We start from the raw sequence: 16,619 nt of genomic DNA, 5'->3' as shown, positions 1-16,619 counted from the left end.
CCACGAACTGCCTACGTGATACAACGGAAAAACAGCCAAAGCTGAACGTTTTACTTTTATTTACTTGATGAGTAGTTTTGGGTTGGTACTCATTTTCAAATTATCCACATAGTCAAAATGGTATTTTCCAATATATAAAAACCATGCCAAGGTAACAAACATGAAAGTGCGAATGGACAGTTACAGATATGTGATGTTGAAGTGCTCCCATGATCAGCAAGACCCCCAGATCTCTCCCCGATAGAACAAGTATGGCACAAACTGTTCCAGTGGCTGTGGCCAGGATATCAAGGACTAGTTGAGGCAGCTGTGGGCCAGTTTGCTTCAGGTGTGGATCCAATGGTTTTATGATACACCACACTTCCCAACTGAGTGAGTGCTTGCATCCAGGCGAAAGGGAGTGCAATGTCATACTGAGAAATGGACTCATACTGCCAAGTTCTTCGTAAATTTGACTCGATTTTGTAATAAGTAGAAAATGACGTCACATACTCCCTCAATCTGTTAAGTTTCGTTTCCTTCTGCCCTTTAGGAAGCTTCATTCTTTTTGCCAGGCGGTGTACTATGCTTGCTGTCATTCCTCTCTGGCTCTGTGTCCTACGGTTGTCCAGATGTTTTTTTTTCTGACGTTGCGTCATCAACAGTGATGGTCATACTGTTGTGTCGGCTACTGTGGGAGTCAGAACTGACACAAACGAGGAAGGAGAGAAGTTGCAATTGCTAGTGGCTGGAATCCAAAATAATCTGTGCATAATACTGCCTGTTTTTATTTCCAAAAAGGAAAGACACATCAGTTAATTTCTCGTTATAAGGTGACTAGATGCGCTTCCTGTGCCTCCTACATGCAAATACTTTTACACACCATTACTACTCACAGAACGCAGGCCAAGTATCGTCTTCCTATTACTCAGTACTGCTGCTCTGGAAGTCTGCGACCGAACTGGGCCCGACCAGCGATGGCCGGCTGGTTAAGTCAGTGTTGACAGGGGGTGCAGAACCCTGTCATCCTGGAGGTGTGGCGCTGCCCGCTCTTTCCATTGGCGCGTGGGTCAACGCCTCCCTGATGCCGTTTCGGGGCGCTGTGCTGGTCGGTGAGCAGTCGACGCTTCAGGGCCGCAAACGTAGTCCAATACTGATCCAACATTCCTGGCTGTGGACTTGGCAATGCCGTATAGTTGAGGAGCAGGAGTGAGGGTTTCTTTTTCCTTTCCGGTGTATTTGGCTGCTTGCTGTGAGCTGTGTGTGGTGTTCGGTTTCAGGAGAGCGCAGCGGCGCGTGACGCGGGAGGCGGCGCTGGTGTCGGCGCTGACGGCGGCCGGCGTGGTGCACAGCGTCACCAGGAACTGCTCGCGCGGCGACGTGCCGGGCTGCGGCTGCGACGACCGCCTGCCGCAAGGGCTCTTCTACCGCCGCGCAGGTACTTCTTTTCCCCCTTTATTGTTATTTTGAAACCTCATACGAGGAAGGCCGGCAGCGGCAAAAAACACGCCGCTCTTCGGCCACAGACAATACAATCAATACAAGTGGAGACTTCAAAAAACAAAACAACACCGTGGATAGACAAACGTAGGCACACAAATTAAAAAGACATGAAGTCGTTCACAGGTGCAGCGTTCAAATAAAAACGTTCAGCACTCGGACACTAACAGAGATGACAGAAATGGCACACGCGAACAAAGGAGCACAAATGACGAAACACTTGAAAGGGTACAGTACCGCCCAACATTGAAAATAGGTACGAAATTCTTGTCAGAACAACACATTTTTTGTGTAAAAGTAACTCAATTTCAATTAATACAGCGAAGCCGGATACCATTGTGGGAAAGAATGACAATTTATTTATTTAATTGATCACATGTGCACTCCCTCAAAATAAATCCCTACATCCAGTTTGGTGAGATCTGTGAAAGGAATGAATGTATGGTCGTCTGCTAACCACAGATAGTGAATCGGAATATATGATCATCTTTGAGTCGATCCTTTGGCTACCTTTGGTGAGACCAAAGAGATGGAAGTTACCAGAGCTTTGAGCGTCTGAAATGTGGCTGACCAATAAGGTAGCAAGGTGCTTCTCCCACTTCGAGAGAGGTGCGAGAGAATCAGAATACGGCCATGTTTCAGCACTCTGCCGCTGAACCTTCTGCTGTAAAGACCTGTTTTTTTGTTGTGCTCCGTAATGAAAGAGTGGAGGCATGGTATGGATGTGGAATATTTAAGAGTAGTTAGAATTAATAATTTCTCTTTCACAGGACCTTTTGTGGGGAAAATTACAAAGTGAGGCAGGTAATTTTAAGGGGATTGTAGTAAACCAACGGTCACAAAGAGCCCACGTGTAGTTATAAGTTGAGATACTTCCGTGAGCTTAAGCTGAAATATTTAAGAATTAATAGCGTGTGTACAATAAGCTGAAATATCTAAGAATTAATAGCGTGTGTACAATAAGCTGAAATATTTAAGAAATAGCGTGTGTATCATAAGTTGAAGTATTTAAGAAATATCATTCCGTGTGACGCTGAATTTAAACTCTGAGAGAGAATCAAGGTGAGTCGGCCGTTTTTCCAGCAACGCCACATGGCTTGCATTGCACAGGAAGACGTGCGTTTATCTCCAGAGTTCACAGTAGGAAAGTAGAATTACAAAGTGGGGCAGTGTCGTGTGAAACTGGGATAAATATTGATTGAAGTGGGAAAGCGGAAAGTGATGAAGTTGTAACCGTTCTTTGTGTAATATTTCATATTGTTGTGTTGTGTATGTCTTGTAATTTGGGTATGTGTGTTTTGCATGGGAGTAGCAAGGTAGTTTCGAAAGATTTGTGGGTATGCCTGTTCCTTCTGTATCGCTCGATCTGGAGGAAAGTTTCGTGAGGATTATTGTGAGAGGCGAAGTGTGAGGTATAATAAAAGATCCACCATCCGATCCAGGGAGTGCACTGTTGCGGTAAATAGATTACGAGACCATAGTATAGAGATTCACTAACGTAAAGCCATGCCCACTGGGCGGAATTTCTCATGTGATTTTGTTGTAGGTTGTAGAATTTGTGTGTTTAGGAATAAATCAAATAGTGAAAAGAAAGAGATTGGTGGCCTTTTTCATTAAATTGTATGTTATCGTAATGTCCCGAATTTATATAAAAGCCGTTAAATCAAAGACAAAAGGTAAATGTGGTATTGCCAGTGCGTAGTGTACAGTCAGAGTTCTATAAATCACTGATAGTAAGATGCGTGTTTCCGTTGCGTATTATTCATACAGGAGGATAATTTGTAACTAAATGGTAAGATACGAGAATTCATGTTGCTCGATAAATTAAGGAAGAATCCACTCGCTTGGCAAACCACTCATCTTGCAGGCCTGACTGCTTGATGCCACAGTATGAGAAAGGCAAGTGGGTGCCTCTCACACTGAATCACTAACACGATGGCACACACAAAACACTGGCGACGATCTCCGGCGCGCGAATGTTCACTTTGTGTGTAGGAGTCCGGGGACCTGCCAAAAGAGGAAAAGGTGAGGGAGGAGGGAGAGGGGAGGGTGTAGATGCCAGTGGCAGAAGAGATGGGAGGGGGAGGAAAGAAGGTAGGTGGGTAGGGGAAGCCCAGGGGGAGGGCCGGCCGAAGTGGCCGTGCGGTTAAAGGTGCTGCAGTCTGGAACCGCAAGACCGCTACGGTCGTAGGTTCGAATTCTGCCTCGGGCATGGATGTTTGTGATGTCCTTAGGTTAGTTAGGTTTAACTAGTTCTAAGTTCTAGGGGACTAATGACCTCAGCAGTTGAGTCCCATACTGCTCAGAGCCATTTGAACCATTTGAACCCATGGGGAGGAGGGGGGGAGGAAGGGAGGAGGGAGAGAAGGGAGAGACGGTGCCCTAAGGAAAAAACACAGGGTGTGGAAGGGCAGGATCAAAGTTGGTAGGAGGGGTAGATGGAGGGGATGAGGACATCATTCGGGAGGGATAGATTGTGAAGTTGCATTGGGAAAGGAGGCAGAGGGTGTGGAGATGGAGAGAGGGTGGGACACAACAGTAAAGGCGTGGCAACGGGATGGGGGTGGTGAGGAAGGGAGAAACCAGAGGATGAGGGGGGGTCAATGCGGCAGACAATATATAGTGTGCGGATGTGTTGAAGGAAAAGGAGAAGGTAGGGGAAGGGGATGAGCTTGTAGAGGATGTGCGTGGGGGACAGGAGGTGGATGCGGAAGGCGAGGCAGAGCGCCTGGAATTCGAGGATTTGGAGTGATTTATAGAACCTGGGAGGGGTGGAAATCCAAGGTACGCTGGCATAACAGAGGATGGAGTGGATCAAGGATTTGTAGGTTTGAAGGATGGTGGAAGGATGCAGACCCCACGTCCGGCCAGACAGGAGTTTCAGGAGGCGGAGTCTGTTGTGAGCTTTGTGTTGGATGGTAAGGAGATGGGCAGTCCAGGTGAGGTGGCTGTCGAAGATGAGGCCAAGGTATTTGAGGGTAGGAGTGAGGAGAGTCTGTTTCAAGAATGAGGTTAAATTGATAAACTTGTTGGAACGTGTACGAACTTGTTTGACAAATCCGTGGCTAGAAAAAGAGTGAAGCTAAGAGATAAGTTATATCTTGCTCGGTGGCCTATAGCGTGAGACGACACGGCAGGCTTTCAATAAGTAATGCAACACTTTTTTTTTCTCGGTCAGTCTTTGCTGAAAAAATATGGAGTTTGTTGTAGGACATCGTGGAATATTCCCACTTCAGCCCCTTCACTTTCATGAAGTTCCGATAGATGGCGGCACTGTAAGCAGTCTTCAAAATGGCTTCCGTAACGGAGGTGTCTTCCGAGCCGAGAGCTGTCACTGAATTTCTTTTGGCGGAAAACCAGAGCATCACAGATACTCATAGGTGCTTGCAGAATGTGTACAGAGGCCTGGCAGCGAACAAAAGCGTAGTGAGTCATTGGGCGAGGCGTCTGTAGTCATCGCAACAAGGACGCGCAAAACTCTCCGATCTCCCGCGTGCTGGCCGGCCGGACACAGCTGTGACTCCTGCAATATTCGAACGCGTGGACACTCTCAATGAAGGATGAAGGATGCACTCCGCGGGAAGCAGTGCGTGGATTCTGGGAATGTTATTGATGCAGCAAAACGTTGACTGCGGCGTCGACTAGTAGAATGGTACCATAAGGCCACACAGGTCCTTTCAGTAAGGTAGTGTAAGGGTGTCGCATTCAACGGAGGTTATGTCGAAAAATTGGGTTTTGTAGCCAAAAGAGTGGGGAATACACTACCGGCCATTAAAATTGCTACACCAAGAAGAAATGCAGATGATAAACGGGTGTTCATTGGACAAATATATTTTACTAGAACTGACATGTGATTACATTTTTACGCAATTTGGGTGCATAGATCCTGAGAAATCAGGACCCAGAACAACCACCTCTGGCCGTAATAACGGCCTTGACACGCCTGGGCAGTGAGTCAAAAAGAGCTTGGGTGGCGTGTACAGGTACAGCTGCCCATGCAGCTTCAACACGATACCACAGTTCATCAAGAGTTGTGACTGGCTTATTGTGACGAACCAGTTGCTCGGCCACTATTGACCGGTCGTTTTCAATTGGTGAGAGATCTGGAGAATGTGCTGGCCAGGGCAGCAGTCGAACATTTTCTGTATCTAGAAAGGCCCGTACAGCACCTGCCACATGCGGTCGTGCATTATCCTGCTGAAATGTAGGGTTTGAAGCGTAGAGCCACGGGTCGTAACACATCTGAAATGCAACGTCCACTGTTCAAAGTGCCGTCAGTGCGAACAAGAGGTGACAAGAGACGTGTAACCAATGGCACCCCATACCATCACGTCGGATGATACGCCAGTATGGCGATGACGAATACACGCTTCCAGTGTGCGTTCACCGAGATGTACCCAAACTCGGATGCGACCGTCATGATGCTGTAAACAGAACCTGGATTCATCGGAAAAAATGACGTTTTGCCATTCGTGCACCCAGGTTCGTCGTTGAGTACACCATGACAGGCGCTCCTGTCTGTGATGCAGCGTCAAGGGTAACCGCAGCCACGGTCTCCGAGCTGATAGTCCATGCTGCTACAAACGTCGTCGAACTGTTCGTGCAGATGGTGGTTGTCTTGCAAACGTCCCCATCTGTTGACTGACGGATCGAGACGTGGCTGCACGATCCGTTACAGCCATGCGGATAAGATGCCTGTCATCTCGACTGCTAGTGATACAAGGCCATTGGGATCCAGCACAGCGTTCCGTATTACACTCCTGAACCCACCGATTCCATATTCTGCTAACAGTCATTGGATCTCGACCAACGCGAGCAGCAATGTTGCGATACGATAAACCGCAATCGCGATAGGCTACAATCCGACCTTTATCAAAGTCACAAACGTCTTGGTACGCATTTCTCCTCCTTACACGAGGTATCACAACAACGTTTCACCAGGCAACGTCGGTCAACTGTTGTTTGTGTATGAGATATCGGTTGGAAACTTTCCTCATGTCAGCACGTTGTAGGTGTCGCCACCGGCGCCAACCTTGTGTGATTGCTCTGAAAAGCTAATCATTCGCATATCACAGCATCTTCTTCCTGTCGGTTAAATTTCGCGTCTGTAATACGTCATCTTCATGGTGTAGCAATTTTAATTGCCAGTAGTGTGATATGGTGTATTGGGAACCTGAATAAACGAACCCGCTTTCAAGAAATAATGTGTTGTGTCGCTTAGTGAACGAGCCTCGTACTTTCTGAAGTCCTTACGTATGTGATTAGTCTGAAATGCATCTGGACACTGGCGTGCTATTGCGACGGGCGGTGTTGGCAGGGAGCGGAGGCTTCGAGCAGGAGGAGCGTCAGCTGCCGGCCGGCGAGAGTGAACCTGAGGAGTACGCCTGGCAGTGGGGCGGCTGCAGCGAGGCGCCGCTGTACGGCCAGGCGGTGGCCAGCAGGTTCCTGGACGGCAGCGAGCAGCCCATGGACGCCACCGCCATCGCGCGCCGGCACAACCACCGCGTCGGCATCGAAGTGAGTGTCTACTTTCCGATTTGCTCTCAGCCATTTGTTTTGGCTGCCATTCGGAAGCTATATAGACCGCCACTTCCTATTATTCACACGATCTCCTATAGTTATTAAGTATCTAAGCTGCAGTGAATTTCTTTATTAATTTTCTGATCTTTAATTATTACATGTTTTAAATCAATACCATTTTACTTGTAAGCTATTTCCTAATAGTTTCTTAATATACTCTTAAGATAAAAGAAAAAAAAGAAGAAAAAACGACGCACTATGAAGGAGTTATCCGAGTAGGGCGGAAATCAGTAGATGTGATCTACATGTACAGAAAAATAAATGATTACAATTTCAGTAAAATTGGATGTCCAACCGAGAGAAAGAGCTTCACAAATAAAGCAGGACAGTAACGTGTTGTTCTATGTCCATCCCTCTGAATGGAGGTTTGAGGGACTTCGGCCGTTCACTTACATAATAAAATGGAACACCTACAGCAGTCCTTACGATGTTATTTATTATACGGCTACCAGTTTCGATGCTTTAGTGCACTGTCTTCAGGCCTTAACTGCAGTACTCCATCAGCATCAGTTAAGGCCTGAGGATGGTGCACTAAAGCACCGAAACTGGTGACTGTATAATAAGTAACATCGTAAACACGGCTGTAGGTGTTCCATTTTATTACATAATACCGCGTTGGTACACCTCTGGTCCTTATGCAAGTAGTTATTCGTTCTGAGATTGACTGACAAGAGTTTCTGGATATCCCCCTGAAGGATATCGCGCCAGATTCTGTCCAATTGGCACTTTAAATCGTCAAAATGCCGAGCTGGTTCTAGCACCCTGCCGTAATGCTCCAAAAGTTCTCAACTGGGGAGAGATCCGGCGATCTTGTCAGCCAACGTAGGATTTGGCAAGCACGAAGACAAGCAGTAGAAACACTCGCCGTATGCAGGCGGGAATTATGTACTTGAAATGCAAGCCCAGGATAGCTTGCCACGGAGTGCAGTGAAATGGGGCCTAGAACATTGTCGACGTGCCGCTACGCCGTGAGGGTGTCGCGAATGTCAACCAAAAGACACCCCACGCCAAAACTGCTAGTTGTCGGGCCGTGTGGCCGACAACAACAGTCAGGTTGGTATCCCACCGCTGAGCAGGGCGTGTCCGGACCCGTCATAGGTCTGGAATCTCTTTGACTGCAGTGGAATTGCCGGCCGCTGGGGACGAGCGGTTCTAGGCAATTCAGTCGGGAACCACACGGCTGCTACGGTCGCAGGTTCGAATCGTGCCTCGGGCATGGATGTGTGTGATGTCCTTAGGTTAGTTCGGTATAAGTAGTTCTAAGTTCTAGGGGACTGATGACCTCAGATGTTAAGTCTCATAGTGCTTACAAGGGGACGCCGCCAATTGTGAAATTCAGATTCGATTCATACTGCGCATAATAAAAGCTCATGGCCAGAGGTGTAATGTGGCAAAGCACCAAGATGCACTTCTCAGCCGTTGTCGAGAAAATCGACAGTTAAAAGAAACCGTTGCGGTGAAATACTCTCTATGGTTAATAATTTTTTACAGTGTAGTGGCGCAGCGGTAAGCGCTCGGGTTCGTAATCCGAAGGTCGCCGGATCGAATCCCGTGGCATGCAGCTTTTTTTTTTATTATTAGTTTTTTGTAATTAAAATATATATATATATATATATATATATATATTTGAATTTTTTATTATATATATTATATATATATTATTATATATATTATATATATATTATATATATTGTATATATATACTATATATATTATATATATTATTATATATTATATATATATATATATATATTTGAATTACAAAAAACTAATAATAAAAAAAGCTGCATATATATATATATATATATATATATATATATATATATTTGAATAACAAAAAACAAATAATAAAAAAGCTGCATATATATATATATATATATATATATATATATATATATATATATATACAGGGTGTTTCAAAAATGACCGGTATATTTGAAACGGCAATACAAACTAAACGAGCAGCGATAGAAATACACCGTTTGTTGCAATATGCTTGGGACAACAGTACATTTTCAGGCAGACAAACTTTCGAAATTACAGTAGTTACAATTGTCAACAACAGATGGCGCTGCGGTCTGGGAAACTCTATAGTACGATATTTTCCACATATCCACCATGCGTAGCAATAATATGGCGTAGTCTCTGAATGAAATTACCCCAAACCTTTGACAACGTGTCTGGCGGAATGGCTTCACATGGAGATGAGATGTACTGCTTCAACTGTTCAATTGTTTCTGGATTCTGGCGGTACACCTGGTCTTTCACGTGTCCCCACAGAAAGAAGTCACAGGGGTTCATGTCTGGCGAATAGGGAGGCCAATCCACGCAGCCTCCTGTATGTTTCGGATAGCCCAAAGCAATCACACGATCATCGAAATATTCATTCAGGAAATTAAAGACGTCGGCCGTGCGATGTGGCCGGGCACCATCTTGCATAAACCACGAGGTGTTCGCAGTGTCGTCTAAGGCAGTTTGTACCGCCACAAATTCACGAAGAATGTCCAGATAGCGAGATGCAGTAATCGTTTCGGATCTGAAATATGGGCCAATGATTCCTTTGGAAGAAATGGCGGCCCAGACCAGTACTTTTTGAGGATGCAGGGACGATGGGACTGCAACATGGGGCTTTTCGGTTCCCCATATGCGCCAGTTCTGTTTATTGATGAAGCCGTCCAGGTAAAAATAAGCTTCGTCAGTAAACCAAATGCTGCCCACATGCATATCGCCGTCATCAATCCTGTGCACTATATCGTTAGCGAATGTCTCTCGTGCAGCAATGGTAGCGGCGCTGAGGGGTTGCCGCATTTGAATTTTGTATGGATAGAGGTGTAAACTCTGCCGCATGAGACGATATGTGGATGTTGGCGTCATTTGGACCGCAGCTGCAACACGGCGAACGGAAACCCGAGGCCGCTGTTGGATCACCTGCTGCACTAGCTGCGCGTTGCCCTCTGTGGTTGCCGTACGCGGTCGCCCTACCTTTCCAGCACATTCATCCGACACGTTCCCAGTCCGTTGAAATTTTTCAAACAGATCCTTTATTGTATCGCTTTTCGGTCCTTTGGTTACATTAAACGTCCGTTGAAAACTTCGTCTTGTTGCAACAACACTGTGTTCTAGGTGGTGGAATTCCAACACCAGAAAAATCCTCTGTTCTAAGGAATAAACCATGTTGTCCACAGCACACTTGCACGTTGTGAACAGCACACGCTTACAGCAGAAAGACGACGTACAGAATGGCGCACCCACAGACTGCGTTGTCTTCTATATCTTTCACATCCCTTGCAGCGCCATCTGTTGTTGAAAATTGTAACTACTGTAATTTCGAAAGTTTGTCCGCCTGAAAATGTACTGTTGTCCCAAGCATATTGCAACAAACGGTGTATTTCTATCGCTGCTCGTTTAGTTTTTATTGCCGTTTCAAATATACCAGTCATTTTTGAAACACCCTGTATACACTCCTGGAAATTGAAATAAGAACACCGTGAATTCATTGTCCCAGGAAGGGGAAACTTTATTGACACACTCCTGGGGTCAGATACATCACAAGATCACACTGACAGAACCACAGGCACATAGACACAGGCAACAGAGCATGCACAATGTCGGCACTAGTACAGTGTATATCCACCTTTCGCAGCAATGCAGGCTGCTATTCTCCCATGGAGACGATCGTAGAGATGCTGGATGTAGTCCTGTGGAACGGCTTGCCATGCCATTTCCACCTGGCGCCTCAGTTGGACCAGCGTTCGTGCTGGACGTGCAGACCGCGTGAGACGACGCTTCATCCAGTCCCAAACATGCTCAATGGGGGACAGATCCGGAGATCTTGCTGGCCAGGGTAGTTGACTTACACCTTCTAGAGCACGTTGGGTGGCACGGGATACATGCGGACGTGCATTGTCCTGTTGGAACAGCAAGTTCCCTTGCCGGTCTAGGAATGGTAGAACGATGGGTTCGATGACGGTTTGGATGTACCGTGCACTATTCAGTGTCCCCTCGACGATCACCAGTGGTGTACGGCCAGTGTAGGAGATCGCTCCCCACACCATGATGCCGGGTGTTGGCCCTGTGTGCCTCGGTCGTATGCAGTCCTGATTGGGGCGCTCACCTGCACGGCGCCAAACACGCATACGACCATCATTGGCGCCAAGGCAGAAGCGACTCTCATCGCTGAAGACGACACGTCTCCATTCGTCCCTCCATTCACGCCTGTCGTGACACCACTGGAGGCGGGCTGCACGATGTTGGGGCGTGAGCGGAAGACGGCCTAACGGTGTGCGGGACCGTAGCCCAACTTCATGGAGACTGTTGCGAATGGTCCTCGCCGATACCCCAGGAGCAACAGTGTCCCTAATTTGCTGGGAAGTGGCGGTGCGGTCCCCTACGGCACTGCGTAGGATCCTACGGTCTTGGCGTGCATCCGTGCGTCGCTGCGGTTCGGTCCCAGGTCGACGGGCACGTGCACCTTCCGCCGACCACTGGCGACAACATCGATGTACTGTGGAGACCTCACGCCCCACGTGTTGAGCAATTCGGCGGTACGTCCACCCGGCCTCCCGCATGCCCACTATACGCCCTCGCTCAAAGTCCGTCATTTGCACATACGGTTCACGTCCACGCTGTCGCGGCATGCTACCAGTGTTAAAGACTGCGATGGATCTCCGTATGCCACGGCAAACTGGCTGACACTGACGGCGGCGGTGCACAAATGCTGCGCAGCTAGCGCCATTCGACGGCCAACACCGCGGTTCGTGGTGTGTCCGCTGTGCCGTGCGTGTGATCATTGCTTGTACAGCCCTCTCGCAGTGTCCGGAGCAAGTATGGTGGGTCTGACACACCGGTGTCAATGTGTTCTTTTTTTCATTTCCAGGCGTGTATATTTGAATTAGAAAAAACTAATAATAAAAAAAAGGTGCATGCCGCGGGATTCGATCCGGCGACCTTCGGATTACGAACCCGAGCGCTTAATAATAAAAAAAAGTTGCATGCCGCGGGATTCGATCCGGCGACCTTCGGATTACGAACCCATTGCTTATGCATGTTGGTGAAGGCGGATCGCTCTCCAATTGTACCGCCTCCATTTTTCCGTTTGTTTAGCAGGGTGTACCACAGCTCTCACGCCCGCACCCAATTTTCTGGAGTACCTTGAGAAGGGCTATAAAACTCCAATAGCTCACGGCGCAACTATAAATAAAGACAATCAATGAATTGGTGCCACGCACATAGAGCCAACGAAGGGGAAAATATATATATTTCCAGCTTCACGCTAATAGCAACCATGCCTGTGATGAGTTGTTCGTGTAGCTAAAGAGTACATTCACGTATACAAAAGACCAAAGACTTTAATACCACCCGGCCTATACCGTAACATTTTCTTCTGTTAATGTATAATAATCCTCCGGCAGAACTACCAGAATTCGAAGCTTAGACACAAAGACACAAATTGGTTCAAATGGCTCTGAGCACTATGGGACTTAACATCTGAGGTCATCAGTCCCCTGGATCATAGAACTACATAAACCTAACTAACCTAAGGACATCACACACATCCATGCCCGAGGCAGGATTCGAACCTGCGACCGTAAGAGTCGCGCGGTTCCGGACTGAAGCGCCTAGAACCGCTCGGCCAGTGCGGCCGGCCACAAAGATACATTCAGTAGATATTAACGTTATTGCAGAATAATAGTATGCTGTGCACTTCCTGGTTGAACCCAATGTAATAATCGTGTACTTATTCTGACAAAAATTATATTGTCATCATTCAGCACTACCCACAGGTTCTCATTATCAGTTCGTTAGACAGTGCCGGACAAAAAAAAGGGAGCACCCAGAAGGGAAGGAGGAAACTACATGAAACTTTGCGGGTTGAGAGGGTATGTGATGTCGTTTCGGTTATTACAAAATCGAGCCAAATTTACAAATACGTATGAACCCACTTATCAGTATGACGTTGCACCACCTTTGGCCTGTAAGTGTGCACTGATCCGTTTGGGGTGAGAGTCACAAAAAAGTCGTATTCTCTCCTGAGGCAAGCTGCCCCACAGCTGTTGTAACTGGTCCTTGGTACACATGAGACTGGCATTGGGACGAAGTTGACGTCGCAATTGGTCCCACACGTTATATCAGAAACAGATCTGGGGAACTTACTCATCACGGGAGAACCTCAACATCGCGGACATTTCATAGGGACGTGTGCTATGAGGCGAGGATTGTTCTGTTGAAAAATGGTACCGCGAAACTGTCACATGAGAAATAACACAGGACGCACATCCGTGACGTTCCGATTTGGCCTCAGAGTTTCTTCAGTCAGTACCAGCCGTGACCTCTCTAAAACATTGGAGGAATGAAATGTCTCCACAGGTCACTGCAATGCTCGCGACAGTGGTCTTCCGAGGTAGAGCAGAACGGCAGTTCGTGACTGAACACAATGCGACGCCATTCATCAGCAATCCATGCTCCCTGGTCATGGCGCCACTGCAAACGCAGCTGTTTATGTTATGGTGTAAACGGCAGACTAAGCATGAGACAGTAATTACAGAGGGCAGCTGCTGCTACTCTCTGACCAATGGTACGTCATGACACAGAACGTTGCAGGGAGTCCATTACTTTTTCCCGGATGGCAGGTTATGAAGTGCCTGGTGCACAATACGGCGATCCTCCTTTGGTCAGACGTGCTCCACCGGGACCTTGGCCCGAGTATGCTTGCCATCACGTTCCCATGCAGTGCAGCTTCGGACCACTGTCATCTACCAGTGCCCAACAACTCTCCGTGCTGCACGATGTGACCAATTGGCCAAATGGAGACACACAATGAGTTTCTTTTCTATGCATATTAGGTGGTGATAACAATGTCTCATACGAATAATCGGCATCCCCATGTGGTTCACTCAAAATCTGCACTGCTACTGCCCCTTATACAGGGTAATTCAGCTGCCCTTACCAAAGTCGTTTTAAGCAACCCGCATATGTTATATCTGACCTTCAAAAAATACGCGCGAGATTTTCATACTCTCTTGCTCGCTACGCGCCAGCTATTAGTCCTACAGCAAAAATTGACAATATCTTCTTTGTAGTAATTAATGTAGTTAAATTTGTACCGGAATAAGTTTTTGCTAGAGACCGCAGTTTTCGAGAAAAACATACAAAAGTGAACTTCAAACATACCCCCTTCCATACTCAGCCCTCAACAGTCAGTACAAAAATTGGCGACTTCACGAATTATTTTCCACATTCGACCTTTTTGGCCTTAATTGAATGGACTTAGTCGAGCACTTACAAACTGTAAAACTGACGGACTACATAAATTTTACCTAACAATTATGTGAATTTTATCAGCATAAAATGAACAATTACACCGTTGTATTTATCAGGCCTTCCGACTACGGAACTATTGTGCTTGTAAGGGTTAAATCTGGATTCAATAGTCAATGTAATTAGTCTACAGCGTAACGTTTACAAAAGTCGTTTTTCTTCATTGCCCTCAAAGGCACGTTTAAATCCATTATGTTTACGAAATAGCCGACTATGCTGATGGCATAATAACCCAAAAAATAGAGCCTAAAAAAGATCGAATATTGGGAATCGTGTAGTCGGAAAGTTTTATATAGTGGTGCAAGGGAGTGCCAAGTACAACATACTAGAAATCCTGATTGGTGAGTGATGAGTGTGGTTGTGGCAGTGCATTTGAAGGTGACTTTTGTACATTTTTCTTGAATAACTCGAATGCTGTGGCCACCAGCGGAAATGTATCCCAGTACAAAATTTAGCTACATCAAATTTCCTACAAAAATGTCCTGTTCATTTTTCTGTAGGACTAGTAGTTTGCGAGAAGTTAGTGGGAGAATACGAAAATCTCGGGCGCGGCTTTTGGAGACCTGATGTAACATTGCGGGTTGCATAAAATGACATCGGTAGGGGCAGATGAATCATGCTGTATACCGTACCAGGTCTGGTATAAACGCCACTAATTCCTTCTGCTGCCCGTTCTACATATCACACAGAACCGGAACTCCAGTATTTACATATGTGCCGAAGATGTGTACGTGCACGAAGTTACTTTGACATCTGACTGTGTCTTCTGGTGGCTTAATTTTTTTTTTTTGTCAGGCAGAGTAGGTTGTCTTTCCAGCAAAAACTATGTACAAGATGTGTTACAGTTCCAGTGCCTTACCTACTATGTAATTCCAACGGCCTTGCCGCAGTGGTCACCCGTTCCGTCAGATGACCGAAGTTAAGCGCTGCCGGGCTGGGCTAGCACTTTGTTGGGTGACCATCCGGTCTGCCGAGCGCTGTTGGCAAGCGGGATGCACTCAGCCCCTGTGAGGCAAACTGAGGAGCTACTTGATAGAGAAGTAGCGGCTCCGGTCCTGGAAACTGACATACAGCTGGCAGAGCAGTGTGCTGACCTCATGCTCCTCCTTATCGGCATCCAGTGACGTCTATGGTCTGAGGATGACACGGCGGCCGGTCGGTACCTCTGGGTCCGCCGGGGCTTGTGGACGGAGTTTACGTTTTACGATACATGCTATGTAATATATATATGTATATCTGTAAACAGCTATATGTCCACTGTGATAACAAAACGATTGTTCCAATTGTAATGGTGACCGCTAGATCCTATAGTGTAGGTGCCACCTGAATGTTACCATGATGATCGTGGCTGGCAGCAAATCGGAATGAAGAAGTTCTAAGTAGCATATGCGGTGGATTAAAAAAATTCGTTTCTTTGATAAACTGATGTGTTTTCCCGGTGAAGCAGTGGGCGGCAATCACCTGAGTGAGCGTCGTGTCGTGTTGCGGCAGGTGGTGCGAGGCAGCATGGAGACGCGGTGCAAGTGCCACGGCACGTCGGGTTCGTGCAGCGTGCAGACGTGCTGGCGGCTGCTGCGGCCCTTCCACCACGTGGCGGCCCGCCTAGAGCGCCTCTACCACGACGCCATCCGGTGAGTGCCTTTCTTCACCAGCCCTGACGCATAGCCAGGACAATCCACAACAAACCTTATGATCGGGTATCGTTACGCTGATTTCGCTGTAACGTGAAATGTGTGCTAATAAAATCTCTACATCTACATCTCCTCTGACTTTAAGCCGAGTAACACGGTTAAAGTCCAACTAGCCACTGGCTGAATAGTGCTCGGCCACTAGCTGCCTGAATCTCGGCAACTCGATGCGGAATATTGTTCCCTCGTTTTACGCTGGAGTACACGAAAATATATCTTTCTTCAAAACAAAATTTCGCTTATCATTTTGACTGTCCTTTCCTTTCTGTTTTGTGCTATAATAAACATATTAGCAACCACAGTCGTTATGATGACATCATGGTCACTAATTCGTGTCACTGTACTGACGTTGTTGATAAGGTCAAGCCTGTTTATAGGTACCAGGCCCAAAATATTTTAATTGTGGATGGGCTGTCAAAGTAACTGCTCAAGGCAGTTTTTGGAAACCGTGTCCAAAAGTACCCCGCAAGACTGCTCGTCTGTACCCTGCAATGAATCCATAGTCGTCCCAGTGTATACTCAGTTGGTTAAAGTTACTTTCTACTAATATTGCAT

General features: G+C 46.8%; 1 protein-coding gene across 1 annotated transcript in view; it reads left to right on the top strand.

Annotated features, from left to right (window-relative positions):
* LOC126456453 (protein Wnt-8b-like) overlaps window positions 1–16,619 on the top strand; it is a 141,455-nt gene that overhangs the window by 52,523 nt on the left and 72,313 nt on the right. The window contains exons 3-5 of the mRNA XM_050092202.1: window positions 1,260–1,417; window positions 6,797–6,996; window positions 15,868–16,007. Coding sequence (XP_049948159.1) covers window positions 1,260–1,417; window positions 6,797–6,996; window positions 15,868–16,007 — 498 coding nt within the window. The remainder of the gene's footprint in view (window positions 1–1,259; window positions 1,418–6,796; window positions 6,997–15,867; window positions 16,008–16,619) is intronic.

Source organism: Schistocerca serialis, chromosome 2, assembly GCF_023864345.2.
Source record: "Schistocerca serialis cubense isolate TAMUIC-IGC-003099 chromosome 2, iqSchSeri2.2, whole genome shotgun sequence".
Classification (NCBI taxonomy): domain Eukaryota; kingdom Metazoa; phylum Arthropoda; class Insecta; order Orthoptera; family Acrididae; genus Schistocerca; species Schistocerca serialis.
This window is presented reverse-complemented; position numbering and strand designations above follow the sequence as displayed.